This window comes from Polyodon spathula, chromosome 19 (genome assembly GCF_017654505.1).
Source record: "Polyodon spathula isolate WHYD16114869_AA chromosome 19, ASM1765450v1, whole genome shotgun sequence".
In the NCBI taxonomy this organism is placed as follows: domain Eukaryota; kingdom Metazoa; phylum Chordata; class Actinopteri; order Acipenseriformes; family Polyodontidae; genus Polyodon; species Polyodon spathula.
This window is the reverse complement of record NC_054552.1, coordinates 9615115-9630728: the sequence shown is the minus strand read 5'-3', so window position 1 is coordinate 9630728 and position 15614 is coordinate 9615115. Positions and strand designations below refer to the sequence as shown.

Genomic DNA, 15614 nt, shown 5'->3' with positions numbered 1-15614 from the left:
CTCTCGAGTTAGTTTGGGGGTTGCAGCGGTGAGCCAGGTTGAATAATATTTGGAGAAAAATTGGAAAATGAGTAAAAATAATGGTAAAAAAAAATTGTCGGAGGGCTCCCGAGTGGCCCATCCAGCAAAGGCGCTCCACGCGGATGTGCCCTATAGTCTGGGGATCGCAGGTTCGAGTCCAGGCTATGTCACAACCGATCATGACCGGTAGCTCCCAGGAGGTAGTGCACAATTGGCCGGACACTGCCCGGGTAGGGAGGGCTTAGGTCGGCAAGGGAATCCACGGGTCACCGCGCATCAGCGACCCCTGTGGCCGATAGGGTCCCTATGGTTCTGCAGTGGAGCCTCCACATCTGTGTTGTCCTCTGGCGCTATAGGTCTAGTGGCCTCGCTGTGGATCTGCAGTGCGAAAAATGATAGATTGGCCTGAGCAAGTTTTGGAGGACGCGTGATCCAGCCTCCGTTCCCAGAGTCACCTGAGGGGTTGCAAGCCGAGGATACAGATAACAACTGAGCACACTAAATTGGGGAGAAAAACTGGGGTAAAAAATTGGAGACGACTAAATTTAAAAAATAAATAAATAAATTGCCAGATATCAAAAACTTACGTTAACTTTGTTCAATCATTTATTGCTAACAGTGCATATAGTGGCAAAAACAATTTTAGTTCGTTTTGTTATTTGGTGTAAGAATTAAAACTGAATCCTAGATAAGGTGCAAAAGTAGTTTCTTAGTCGTATGTTTCACTTCACTGCGACACAGAATGCTCTTTCACTTGAGAAATGAGAATGCCTCCACTTCTAGTGTAGCAAGTGAAGATTGCCTTGTATTTCATCAGCATTCACAGGCAGTACAGATGACCCTACTGTTAAATTGTGTTGCAAGAAGGCACATTGCTGATCTGAGTAATCCACCTATTCTGGCTGCATTTTTTAGTGTTGCATTTAAATTCTATTACAAATGTGTCTACTTTTTTATAAATAACACCTGGGGGGGGGGGTATATTATATTGTGCTGTTATTTTCACTTTGTAACATACTGTAGTCTTCCCCGGAGCCAGCATTGCAGCCGTTGTGTGTGCTGATGCGCTGTGGAGGCAAAATGAGCTGATCCCTGGAGCCAGCATTACACTTCAGCAATCAACACCAGACAGAAGGATATCTACATCATCAGACGGAAAACAATGCAAATAAATGGAGATGCAAATGGATCACATTAGTTTACTGCAAAACTACGTCTTAGTTGGTGCTTATCTTGACGAGAGCCGAGTTCAAACCAGCATGAAGTTCATCATCTGCTCTCATGTAATAGAAATCTTTTCAATACCCTTAAAATGGGCAGCAAGAATTCCTTCTTTAATTCGAAAACCCAATTGCAGTATTACTTAATTATACAGCATCATATTGCGCTTTAAATGTAGTAATACAGTCACTTCTTTTGTACAGCCTCAATGAAGAGACATTGCCCTTTTAAGAATGTCTTCAGCTTGCTTCGCATCTCTCTTCTGTTTTCTAAACTTTGCTTTCCTCCATGCTACAGCTGTCTGCCTTTTATTATCTCCCTCTTCCCTGAAAAGAGGATAATCTTAGTGATTAATGAAAGGCTGGATCTATCTGGAGAGGCCCTTTGTGATTGGTTAAGCATGACATCATCCCCTTTGTATAACCCGTGGCAGATTGGTGGTGAGGCGCGTGCGGCCTGCTGCTGGGCACTAGCGCTGTATGATTTATTCCCCCCCTTCCTCCCGTTTGTTAGAGGAAGGCTTCTTTTGTGTTTATTTTTGAGAGCGCCCGGGGTACCGAAATGTTAGCACTGCACTGAGAGGAGTAGCTGTGCTTACCAGCTATTCTGCACTTACCCACACCCCCTACACTGGCTGCCAGAGATAGAACAAGGTTTGTGAAAAACTGATGTCAAATTTCTGTGAATATGGGAATGTTTTGTGCCAAGCCTTTTGTGCACATTATTTTATACTTTATGATATTAAGTTGGCAGTTTATAATGCTGATACATATTGTTATTTTTGGGAAACATTTACCTTAATGTTTACCTCCAAGTAGGGGGGACATTCAGATTTTTTTCAAGTTGATTGTATCTAATTTTCTTTTACATATGGGTCGAGGATTTAGCGCTCAAGACACCTTTTGAGTTTGGTGATGGATCCAAGGCAAAGGTCAGGGTTGGGTTATACACTGTATAGCAATGCATTATCAGTGTGGTGCGGGACAGTACATTTCAGTCAGTAGGTTCCATTGTGGTGTTGCATGCAAGAGATCCAAAGCATACGTAGGCTAGAGAGCAGTGAGCTGTAAACAACAGCTGCTGTTATAGTGAGACTTCTGAGATATTCTGAGATGATCTGGAATGTTTGTAATGTAATGACATTTACAGAGGTGAGTTTTCTGTGCATGGTACACAAGATCACAGCCTATTAACATAAACAGCAACTGATCGTCTCCTCCTGAAACTCATCAACCTGATCTTCAACACATGTTCAGTGAAGTGTATTTTCAAGAATATAAGAGCATGCTTATTTAATTTTTTTCTCAACATTGTTGTTTTTTATTGCTTTTAATTTGGGGGGGGGGGTCTGGACACCAGCGTTAATCATACAATGTTAAAGTGTTGCTGATTTAGGTCGTTAAAACAGACCCCCAAAACTTGTAGCACACAAACCCCAAATGCAGCCAGGAACGCTGCTTGCGTATTGACCCAACAGATCACAGACTTGACAACCTCTCAAATCTGAAACCGTCCCCAGTGTTGAAAGACTGAGCTAGCAGCATAGTGCGAGCCAGTGCCTGCACTGTGTCAATCCTCAACTCTAAATGTATTAATGAGCCGAGATGACAGATGGCAAATATTTATCTACAGTGAAAAGAAACGCTGACAGCCTCGGTCATGGCTTAGTGATCAGTCTACCTTTGCTGGAGAAGATATTCTAGTACTCTTAAAGGGTAAGTAGGAGGATTCCGAAAAGTATAACGTTACACGTCCCCACGTGTTGCTACAACTGTTTAAATAACATACCTGTCATTTTTCTTTTCACTGTTAACATCCTGACAACTTTTTACACTTGTAACTTTAAAGTCTGTTTCAAAGCTCTTTTCAAAATGTCCGCTCTAGTGTACTGATAGTGTAAGGATTATTGCCCATATTGGTAACCACAGCAATAACGATCCATGATGTGGTATAGGACAGAAAAGCCAGAGCACTTGTTGTTATTGTCACTCTTCCTACAGTGATTTATAGGACAGATCTCAAACCCCAGCACACTAGAGCGGGCATTTTGAAAAGAGCTTTGAAACAGACTTTAAAGTTATGTGTAAAAAGTTGTCCGGTTGTTAACAGTGAAAAGAAAAATGACAGGTACTTTATTTAAACAGTTGTAGCAACATGTGGGGACATGTAACGCTATATTTTCGGAACCTCGCTACTTACTCTTTGAGACATATTTAAGAGCTGTACCAAAATAAGCCTCTGCTAAATCAGCTCAATGGGGTTATTCACCCTGCAGAGGATAATGAGTTGATGATTTTCGATAGCTGAATTACTTGTGAAAGTGTGCAGTATTGCTGGACTTTTTAGCACAAACTGGGCTGCTTTTTGTTCAGTTTGTCTAATTTTAGTACAAGGTTTCTTCTGCAGTACTGTGTTTAAAGCAATGTTACATGTGCCGATCCAACCCAATTGAACCTTACTTATCAATCAGGAGGTCTGAAGTTTAACTAGAGGCCTATGTTCTCATTGTCAAGAAAATCTCATCTTTTTACCCATTCCAACCTAAGCTCCCCTGGAGGCCCTAGTGGGAAACCCACTAGGACTCGCCTGACCGATAGGGGGTTGAGGTAAGCTACTGTAGCTCCAGTTTACTTTCCTCCCAATCCCTGCCAGTGTGCAGTGGCCAATGCATCACTCCCTGTGGGTGTCTCCAGCTGATTGCTAACTTGCCAAGAGAGGGCTTTATCAGACGCAGTGCTTTTAATAAGGAAGGGGACCCCATCACAGGGCAGTTTTAATTGCTTCTGGGAGATTGCAAACCTTAATCATTAGCAGAGATTGGCAGAGAGAAGAAGAGAAGAGGGGGATGAAGCATGGTGTCATTGACAACATGTGCTTCACAGCTGACTTTGGCAAGGATTGAGGCTGAACGGGAACTTGAAGGAGAGATGGGAGGGAGAGAGAAAGGGAGAAGGAGAAGGGAGAGGGAGATATGGCTCCCCCACAGAGGGGGAATGCAGAGCTGGAACATTCTGTTACCGAGTGCCGCTGGTGTGAAATGTACACACGCTGGTTTGACAGCTCTTAAGCCATTACAGCATGCCTCTGGAATGAGCTCCTTCTCTGGAGATGAACGAGGGGCAGGGGAAGGAAGGGAAGGGCCTGACGGAGGGAAGAGCAGGATCCCCTGTTATATAAGGTCTCTTAAGGGGAATGTAGGTCAAGAGTGGCTTTGCTGATCGAAGCACTGTTTTTTAAAATATACATCAGTCCAGCCAGCTGCTGAGAGAGCTCCTTCAGCAGGTCATCACAGAACAGGACATGAGGTAATTTATTGGGTTATATCTTGTAATTGTCAGCGCTTTCTGCTATGACTCCTATGTTTCCTATTACACACCAACATTACCTCATACAAAACAGCTGTTAGAGAGAGCTTAATGATTAGGATGCCTTTGACGCCTAGGAAGACTCACCCTGTCAAAAGAAACTGAATAATAATAAACAACTGAATAATCCCGAAATAGGAACAAGTAATTTACCCCATGGCATGACCAACTGACAAGGCTGTGTCTTGAGCTCCAATCCTGCACCAGGGAAACCTCTACAGGTAATGACATTCTTTAGTCTACCTGTGAGGAATAATGTAGTATACCATATTACTCACTTCGCCAGCTTCATCAGCCAATCAGCTTGCAAATTGTGATTCCTTTACCTGCCGTCAAACCTCATTAATTAAGCATGATAACCCTGATTTATCGAAAACTCAGGGTCTCAATCAAACACATTGGTTTCTTACTGCAGTGGCAGTTGCTGAGTGCGTAGCTTAGCAACCAGGTAAACACACCATGGATCTCCTTTTTTAATATTTATATTGTTCAAGGTGTATAATTATGATAAAACACTGCTGGGTTTCATTAAAAAGATGATACGTTCCCCTTGTGTCAAAAAACTAGCTTGGTCGCTATTTACCCTCAGAGGAAATTATTAACTGTGAAACAAAGCTGATGAGTGCTTTATCCCTTAATACATTGTCTTTGGGCACAAACCTATAGAATGAATGCCCTTTAAAGATGTTATCAACTGTGGGCATCGGGTTCTGAATTCCGATCTTGGAGGGCCATTCCAGTCCAGGTTTAATAAATAGGTACAGTAGGAGCAGGTTGTAGGTTTAAACGCTTTGGAAAAACCCTTAGAACTGTTTTCCACTGTATTTTTGCACAGTATTTTTTGCAGTTTTCCCATAGTTTCCCCTGGTTTGCCATGTTTATTAATGTGCTTTTCCATACCTCACTATTCTTTACAGTGCTTGCCTACGCTTTTCTGTGCTTTCACTATGCTTTATTTAACAGCTAAGCTTTTATGATGATAAAATTTTAGATCTGAAATGAGTTAGTTCCTCCCTCAGACGGAGCAGAAATTAGAAATTGATCATTTCTAAAAATCGCAGAAATTCAGCTTGTTAAATAAACATATAAGTAGAAAGAATAATTAAGAATTATACAAAACACACATAACAGGATATTAACTGGTAATATTTCTGGAAATATACAGTAGATGCTATATAATTAAGGTGGTTCTATACAATTATAATCTCACCCCCCCCACCCCCCTCCCCCCCCAGTCCTGAACAATACAATGTTTTTTATTCCAGCACTGTATTTTTAATAGTGAAAGGTCTGCATCACCAGTTAGTCCCAGTCCTTCAATTCTCCCCAGGGGTTTTGCCTGTCACTTTGATTCCAGCACAGCTTTGAAAAGTCAGGTGTGTGTTGAGTGGGGGTAGGGGGCCAAGGGGTAGGCTATGCAGTGACCTCATTAATCATCCTTCTTCATTTTCTGGTACATCTTCTGACATCCTGCTCTTCACAATGAGTATTTATTAGGTCACAGCTAAAGAAAGGGGTAGCTATTTTTAATAGTTCAACTAACGGTCAGTTAAATAATATGTGTTAGCAGGTTTCTGTGTGTATTTGGATAATGAAGATGTTCAGATAGACTTCCTATCAGTCTAATGTTCTGATTCCGAGTAGAAGGATAATTGATTACTGTTTTAACAAATGTACTTATGATTATTTATTAGTCATGGATGCAAGGGTTATTAAAAATAGAGCAAATCTTTGTGGTTTTTTTTTTGTTTTTTTTTTAATTCTCAGTTTAAATATATTAGTCATATATACCCTTTACTCAGTGGACAAGAATAATCTTAGGAACAGATTCCTGACTTAAAGGATCTGTGCAACAAATTACACGATACTGCTATATGTATTCTCATCTCAACTGTCCCATAAATAAAAAAAAAAATAAAGCAAGTGTTAATAAATCTGAATGCATACTTGTGAAGGTAGTGTTGATTATTGCAAATTGAAAATGTCGCTATCACTCTGCAGTCTTGCTTGTGCAGAAAGGAGGTGTCCTCATTTTCCGCAGTACAGTAAAACTCCCTTTTAAAACTGTTTTACAGAACTGTCGAGTTCACTTAAATTAGAAATTAAACTAAATCAGCAAGCACTTTTTATTCACAGTCCCAGTGAAAGCTGAGAAGCCGACTGCAAACATAGAACAGGGTGGCAAGAAAAGCCAGCAAGTGATTGTGTGAATAAAGTGTGAATGCGGCAGCACTGGGCTGGGAAACCAGTGCCTCATTTTGATCACTTTAGCTGCATTTTTAACCCGTTGACTTCTTGCCTATCACATGTGCTTCTCAGGGTCAGCTCCTGGCTGTTTTGCTCAGTACTGGTGATTAGAGAACTGTCTGGTGTTACTGTTAATAGTGGTTGTCTCTCTTTTTTTTAGCTGTGAAATATTTTGAAACAAAGGGGAAATATATAATAAGCTTAATATGTCATCTTGCCAATGATGCCTGACTCAAAAGTAGAAAAAACTGTATTTTATAGAAGTAATTAATATACCCTAGATATTTATTTTTCACATAGGTAAAATGTATATTTTTGTCCTTCTCTGTCACAGAATTCATTAAGAACATTAGCTTTTTTGTGTAGTGTGTGTGTGTGTGTGTGTGTGTGTGTGTGTGTGTGAATACACACACACACACTAGATACTAAACTATGCAACAGCAAACAAAAAATTAAGCAAAAATAGCATCATTTTTTTTAGGTTTTTAGGGAGTTGAATCTAGGGATATTCTTTTATTTTCTGCTTTGTTTCTAGAAGAATAGTAGAAGGACATAGGAAAGCGAGTAGGGATATTTATATAACAGTTTCCATTTCTCCTTTCAAAAAGTAATTCAATTATAGACTAAATATATGTGTTTTTGTTTTGTTTTGTTTTTTTAAATATGTGTGTTTAACATAATGTTTTGTAGTTCCTAATCAAAGTGACCACATCCTGTATGAGGGAGACACGAGTAATCGATTATCGCAAAATAGTGGCAATACTGTGATCAATCGTTTTTGTGTCTCGATTAGTGCACCTGCAAACCGTCACAGCTGTTGTGGCATTCCTGACAGACATACAGAACAAGCTCCACTCTTCTGATGATGTCATCACCCAGTTTAGCAGTGATCCATAGGGTAGAACACCTTGTGCTGAGCCTCCGCAAAGCGTGTGAGATTAAGCTCTCTCCAGTATTGCTAGACACAATGGTCAGGGACAGAGAGAATAGAGGTATGTACACCATTGCCACCTGCTGGACACTTTTGCAATACTTTCTGTGAGCTGTGATATGTTAAAGATACTTGCAGATAGCCTGGTAAATGTGCATGATAACCAGTTGTCCTTGATTTTCTGTTCAGGAACTTTAAGCTGTTTCACCTGAGGGTAAACAAAAGTAGTATAATCTGGGTTTAAGATCTGGGCACAGAAGCAACAGGCAATGTCATCTGAAAAACTCCACCACTCCCTTAGTGTTAAAGGAAACAAAATATTGCAATATATTGAAGGTTTATATGTTATATATATATATATATATATATATATATATATATATATATATATATATATATATATATATATATATATATATATATATATATATATATATATATATACACACTCACTCTGTGAGTACAGATGTGTTAGGTATTGGCAAACTACAACACAATATTGTGTGGCTCTAAAGTTAAGACTTAAGAGAAGGTCTTAGTGAAGCTCCGTGACTGAACCTGGAAAAGCTGTTCTGCTAATTTGGGTCATATTAGATTCCTAGTACCCTATAAAACAACCCAGAGTGATGGGTGTTGCCAGCTCATTCCTGATGCAGGGAGTTTAGACTGTGGGAACTCTCTGTAAACCTACAGAAACAGTCTTTCTAACCTGTGACCCCCCCTGGGAGTGGAGGAGTCTTTCACATCACATCACCTGTTGGTTCAGTTCCAAGATCTTACCCCCACATTAAACCACACACCTTGAGCTATTGTACACTCTCCCTCAGATTCTAATCACACTGTTGCATTCCTGAAAGCCAGTTTCATTTGTGAGTTTAGGTGTTCTGTTCTGAGGAGAGACAACTGAGTCCAGGTTCAGTTCCAACCAGATCCTCAATAATCAGTACAGCACATGCATTGTTTCTCATGAATCTTCACATCATATGTGTTAAAATCTGGTGTTTTCAAAGCTTTTCTTCATATATATGGTAAGCAAAAAACAAAATAGTGGCAGGTCTGTCAGTGTTTACATTTTCACTGTATTTTGCACAACATAAATAGTCTTTGGTCACTAAACCTGTCTGAGCTAAATATTTACAGTTTGACAGCTAGTCCAGAAGCCTGTCTGACCAGTGTAGCCCCATTATGTCTGTTCATGTGTGTTTGATCTCATCTGCGGCTTTCACCTTTTGAAGCAGTTTTCCTTCGCTGTCAAGGGAGACCTCACATGTTTTTTTTGGAACCAAAGCAATATATTTACATGGAAATAATGAGCCTTGTTTAAATGGTCTGTGTATTCAGTGCCTGTCAAAGAATAGCTCATTGTAATTACTTTTTTTTACCTTTTAATGTGCTATTTTACGGAACATGCAGTTATTCAAAGTGGTTCTGTTGCTCTTGTCAAAAAGATCAGAAAGACATCTGAAGCTACTTCCTTATGTAGTTCTTTTAAATTCAAGAAGCTTAGAACTAGTGTTGTGGTATATATCAAGGATGGAAAGTCGAGTTTGGAAATCATTTAGTAATCTCAGGGCTTTCAAATGCCTAGTTATCGAAGTACGATGATATGTTCACAAATGAATGCTTTCCCAGCAGCAATTTTAATAAGCACCTGGGATGGGACACACCCCGCCTCTGCATTTTTGTATTATTTTGTATTATTTGAAATGCAAGGCGGACGAAAGCTGTCCGCCATTACTGTTATTTGTATTTTTGTATTACTCGTGAGACTGACGGCTAGTAATTATTTAATTAGGTGACAGTCACACAGGTTTATTAAACCCGTGCAAAATGTGACTATGGGGTTAATAAGATAATTGACAGCTAGTTAATCCCTCAGTCACCACTATAAAAGATTATCAAACTATTGGCGTTTCACATCTTGCTGTGACAGCAAACCAATTGCACCCTATTGACAGTATGGATTAATCATACCTGTTAGCTAGTGATATGAAATTGTATTAAAAGATAATTACAAGCAGATCAGAAATGATAGGTTGCAGTTTGAAGCACCTCAGCGTAAATGTGTACAAAATAAAGGTTTAATCACGCTAAAGAAAGTCCTCACCCAAGTAAAACTATACCAGTGACATATACAGGAGCATGTCTCTTCCTGATTGCTGCCCCTTAATGGGGCTTTTTAGCTCTTGTTTATATCAAGTGGCTGTTCCCAATTAGCACCAATTATCTAATTTGGGAACAGCCACATTCTCACATTTATTTGGCAGGGAAAGGAATTAACCCCGTCCCTGCCAACCACTACACCAAACAAAACACAATTTAAGTAATACCAAGTATAAATGCTATTTACTGTACATGTTTCATAATGCCAGTTAATGTTTCATATGCATATATTGACTTAAATGTAATTTGACACTGTAGAAATATGTGTTTACATGTAATTGGAAGTTAGCCAAACTCAGTTATGTAAAATATGAACTTAGTTTTTAATTGCTGTTTGTGTTTTATGTGTTTGGAGGGCTCATCTAAGGTTTCATTGAAAGGGAAGGGCAAGAACTAAAGATGGGAGGGCTTTCTTTTTAATTAATGGTGCTGGGCTAAAGTGTCTATAGTGCTTCTAAAAGCAACAGAAGAGGAAGGTGTGTCTGAGTGTTTGGAACATCAAGATGTTTTCATTTTAATTCTCACTTGTTTTCATTTTTAACGATTGATTAATTGTGTTTTTTTGACTGAGTATAATAAAGTAACATTTAAAATGAAAAAACAAAAAATATTTAGCTTTCTTCAGCTAAAGTTTTAACACTCCAAACAGAAAACAATAACTGTATACAATATAGTTAACTTTCAATATTAATTTTATGATACCTTTGAAAGAAATGTTGAATAACGAAATACAATAATTTACTTGCAACTAAGGTGATATGATAGACTTGTTGTACTCCTGTGAAAGTACCGCTGAGCAACTGTTGCAAGTTGCAGTCTTTTTCTTCTTTATGAAATATTGGGTATACCTTCCAGTAAGTACCCTCTGCCATTTTTCAAGATAACTTTTTTGTGCACCATATTTTGGTCCCGCACTCAGTTAGACCAAATTAATTAATCAATTTTTTTTAATCGATCAAAGCCCACAGGTCTGACTAATAGATTAAAACACCTAATATACAGTTATACATACTGTATAATGAAAAAAAAAAGTTTAAGAAGATTATTTGCCGAGTGAAATTATTTTTATTATGAGTGATTTGTTGTTTATTTAATGTGGCGTCTCTCTTGCTATTGTGATCCAGGAAAGCTGCCAAAATGATTATTTTGAAATACCAGTATGACATGGGGCGCCATTCACTGTGGCCAAAACACGATCAAATTCAAGACGTCTCAACTCAAGCATCTGTTTTGCCATGTGTACCAGTCTTAAAGTAAATATTATGCAACAGTAGGTTAAATAAAAGTCTTTTATAATCTTTCTATTTCCAGCACATCCTCTTCAGCTGCATGCCTGCTATGCTTTCATCCCTACAGTATCCTGCTATGCTGCCTGTAACACAGGCAGGATCTCAAAAACAGCCTCTGTGCCTAACAACATCTTGGATATTATTTTTATTCAGATGCGTATATTTGATTCATGGTAGCGTCATCATCTACTGCTAAAATCTAACCCAGTGCTGTTATTTCCACTTAAAATGCAATTTATTCCCAAAAGCAAAACAGTAGTGCTGTATTAAAATACTTTTAATTAGAAGCATCCCTGTCAGGTTGTGCAAAACTTGAATTCACTTTGATATGATACGGGGATGCTGTGTTTTTGCCCCCGCCCCCAAACACGAATTTATGGTTAACTCAGGGAATTTCAATTTTGATATTTGAAATCCCCCCCCCCCCCCCCCCCCAAAAAGCCACCGTCAACAAGGGTATATCATTGGCAATGTTGCTAGTGCTGATGAGAACTATATTTTGAAGTGTCATTTAAAGTTTGATAAAATAAAAAGCATGTTTATTTTTGTTTTTATGTTCTAAGTTATGTTTTTTTTTCCCTTCTCTATCCTGTTGTGTCGCCGTACAGATGGACTTGAAAAATGTAGTTTAATTTTAGCTTTTAATTTATTCACTTTGTGCTCGCAGGTCCAGCACAGGAACATTTCAATAGTACAACACTAATACAGAGAGAGACCAAATAGACCATACTCAATAAAATGCAACAATAAAACATTCCAAACAATTACTCTACATCCAAAAATACGTACACATGCACATACCAACATATATGAGTAAATATACAAAGCATGTTTATTTTTGTTACACATTCAAAGTGATGTTTTTTCCCCCTCTCCTCTTGTTGTGTTGGCGCACAGATGGATGTGAAAAGGAAGCAGGAAGTGGTGGTGTATGACCAGAGCACACGGGATGCCAGTCTGCTTGCCTCCGACAGCTTCGTCCTCATCCTCCTGGGCAAACTGAACAGCAGCTTCCACCAAGTGTCGCTTCTCACAGGTAGGCATGCGTGCTAATGCTGCGTCTCCTTCTCCGGCTGAGTTCTGTAGTAACTGGAAATTACTGGAATTATGGTGTTAATTTGACACAGTCGTGTATGTTTAGAGGTTTGCACTGTTGAAACTGCAGAGCTGCTTTGACAATTTACTTCAGATTTGTGCAGTTTTGATTAAATCTGTGTTCTTAAATACTCATAGCTAATTGCTTTGTTTTGAGTCTTCGACCACTGGTTGTATGACTTTTTCATCCTGAATTTTACATGTTTTCTGTTTTTTTTTTTTTTAAATCAGTGTTACATTTCCCAATAATTCTTAACATATTTTACTTTAATATGGCTGAATTGTTAAAGTAGTTTTTCAAAATTCAGAGCCAATTACTGTACCTGTTGAGTAAAGAGAGGATCACTTTGAGTATGTGTAATGGGAAGTGTTGAACACTGACGTTACGTGTTCTCACCACTGCCAGTAACATTAAAAGCTGTAGGCATGCTAGAGCAAATGAGCATGACTCTTTTGTGCAATGGTCAAAGCATGTCATCTTTTATATAATAGATTTCTCTAAGGGCTTTGTGTAATTCTGGAGCAAGTTATATGTAATAGGGCTTACCCTACATGGTGTGCCTGAGCAGTCTGTTTGCCTGTGGGTATGTGTGCGTACAGTAATGCAATGGCAGGACAGGTCCTAGGGGGCTGACATAACATTGAGAAACTAATTGGTAAGCGATCATTGGAATGAAAGTAATTGGTCATGCTGAGATGAAGTAATTGAATTCCAGTGTAAGGGGATGCAACATGCTGTGAAGAGTTGCCAGGCAAGGTAGGTAGGTGATCTTAGATGTCATCTTGAAATTATATTTTCATAAAGCAGCCAGTTTGGATAACCTCTGAGCACCAGCGTCCTTCTGCCTTCTTGCCCCTGGCTGTAAAAAAACAATTCCAGAGAGTTGTTGAACACTGTGTTTAGTCGGTTGAACTGGCATTCATAAGCTGTTGTGTTTGGTTTATCTTCTTTGAACCTCAGCAGAGATTTGCACTGTTACTGGTTTCTTTTAGAAGTACTATTCAATGACAAATGTTTCTACCAAAAGTCTTTTTCAATATCTTCACTTTTTAAATGAGTTTTGATTCATTCACTTATATCACTGGGTGATGTAGACTCCACCCTAATTAGTACAGTGTAAAGGGCCTCTGAATATACAACGCCATTCAGTGTTCAGTTCAGTGTCTTATATGTGCAAAATCAGCATATGCACATTGCTAGTAATGGAACTATTAAGAAATCCTTCCCGGTCCCATAGTAAAAGCATAGCAAAGTGTAGTGAAGCACAGTTAAAGTATGGTAAAGCATGGATAAGCATTATAAAGACCAGCAAGGTATGGTTAAGCATATTAATAAGCATATTAATGGCGAACCAAGGTACACTGTGGGAAATGCATAGTAAAACCATGGGGAAAGCATGGGAAAACTGCAAAAATATAATGGTAAACTCGTATAAGGATTCACACTTTACCACTTAGGGGTGGAGTCCACATCTTAGAGTGATAAAAGTATAAGAATTAAAACTTTCAGACATTGATGTATTTTTCATTGAGTTTATGATGTTTCTTTTAGTATTTGTAATGACTGAAACAGAAAATGATACACAGCGGATCTAAACCACAAGAGGAATTCAAGTTTAAAGTGCCTGCTGAAGTAGAAATGAATTAAAGTGATGTATTGTTCGTTAATGGCTTTCTCTGACAATGAGCCCCTGCTGGGGCCCTGAATTAATACACCTTGTTATCGGCGCCTCGTAATTAAATCAAATTCAGAACTGCGTTCTCCCTCAGCTGCTTTTGAAGAGAAAGAAAAGAGTAATCAGCAGAATGCCTCCAACCCATCTGTTGGACGCTTGTCATCCGCATCCCGCTCGCTTTGTTTCTGCCTATTCCCTGACTCCACAATTAGGACAAGGGAGGTCTCGCACTGCCACAAGGGAGTGCAGGCCAGTGGTGTGGAAATGATCGATTCCGTTGCTTCATAAGAGGGGGGGAGTGCGACCCTGGAAGCTGAGCGTTACAGGCAGTGATGATATCAAATCTTTAGAGGCCTGCTCTAATATTACAGCTGGGATGAATATGTTTCATGTTTGAGTATTCAAAGAAATCAGCACAATGAGCATAATCAGTGTAATGGCAGCTACAGTATCTCTCTCTTTTGCTAAAGCAGTGGGTGCTCTCTTTGGAAATGATCTCTCCAGACAGTTGAGATTTGTTCTGAGCAGAGTGAGACAAATGGTTTGCTAATTAGAGTTCTAATAAATCATCTTCTTCTGCTGCCCTGAGTTCCAATTAAACAGCACTGCATTTCATTTACTGAGCTGCCGTTTGCTAATGGAGATTTGTGAGAGTCTACTCTGTTTTGAAATGATACAATTCCAGAATTTTGCTTCACCTTCTCAGTGGCTTACTTACAGCCCAACTTCTTTTGATTTAGACTACAAGTCGTCCATTATTATAACTAAACCAGCTTGGATTGGACCTTGATCTGCAGTTCTTGACAAAACCCACCATTACAATTAGCAGAACCAAAATGAACCTGTTTGTTTGGTCACTTACATGTTTCCTAAATCATACTGAGGTACATGGTGGTTTATATTTAGCAGTTTTCATATGAACTTCTTAAAGTACATTCAAACCGTAGTTACGGTCAGTTCTGTGACAAATGAGAAATTATTGAAATTTCATCAGACACAATGTTAATAATTTCAGATACTTTCGTAAAAAAACTAATTTAATCAAATCTAATAAGAATTTCAATGTCCAGAGATTTCAAATCAAACAGGGTAATTTACCATCAGCTCTTCTTAAAGAAACCACCAACCTGCTCAACAGATCGGTACTGTTTATCAACTTAAAGGAATTGTTCCCCACGTTATGATTGAATCAGCCTTTGCATTCAAGGTCCCTTGCAGGAATACATATGAAGACTAACATGAAGGACAACCAATGAAGGAGTTTTCATGTATTTGCTTGTCTGTGAAAGTTTTGACTTGACTGATGATGTGCAGAAGTGCCGCGACTTGGGTTCAGGTTCAAATTCGGGACCGTTTGCTATTCATTGTTCGCATTCGGGAAACTGGAACTCATTTACACTCCAAATCAATGTAATAAAACTGTTACCACAATTATTATTACCATAAATCAACTTTACAAATGGGACAACTAGCTGACACATTGCTTCTGCTAATGCACTTATGAGAAACCGGGAGGGGGGATTTTTTAAGTTAATTTGCTGAAATATGGGGTAGAAAAGGCCCCTGCTGCATGATATTAGCTGCCAACATTTGTGCCTCATGGTCA

The 15614-nt window shown here is 38.9% G+C and overlaps 1 protein-coding gene across 3 annotated transcripts in view; it reads left to right on the top strand.

Annotated features, from left to right (window-relative positions):
• The window catches only part of LOC121294655 (dual specificity protein phosphatase 8-like), a 75538-nt gene that overhangs the window by 24460 nt on the left and 35464 nt on the right, over positions 1–15614 (top strand). For all 3 annotated transcript variants that reach the window (XM_041218603.1, XM_041218605.1, XM_041218604.1), the window contains exon 3: positions 12135–12273. In XM_041218603.1, coding sequence (XP_041074537.1) covers positions 12135–12273 — 139 coding nt within the window. The remainder of the gene's footprint in view (positions 1–12134; positions 12274–15614) is intronic.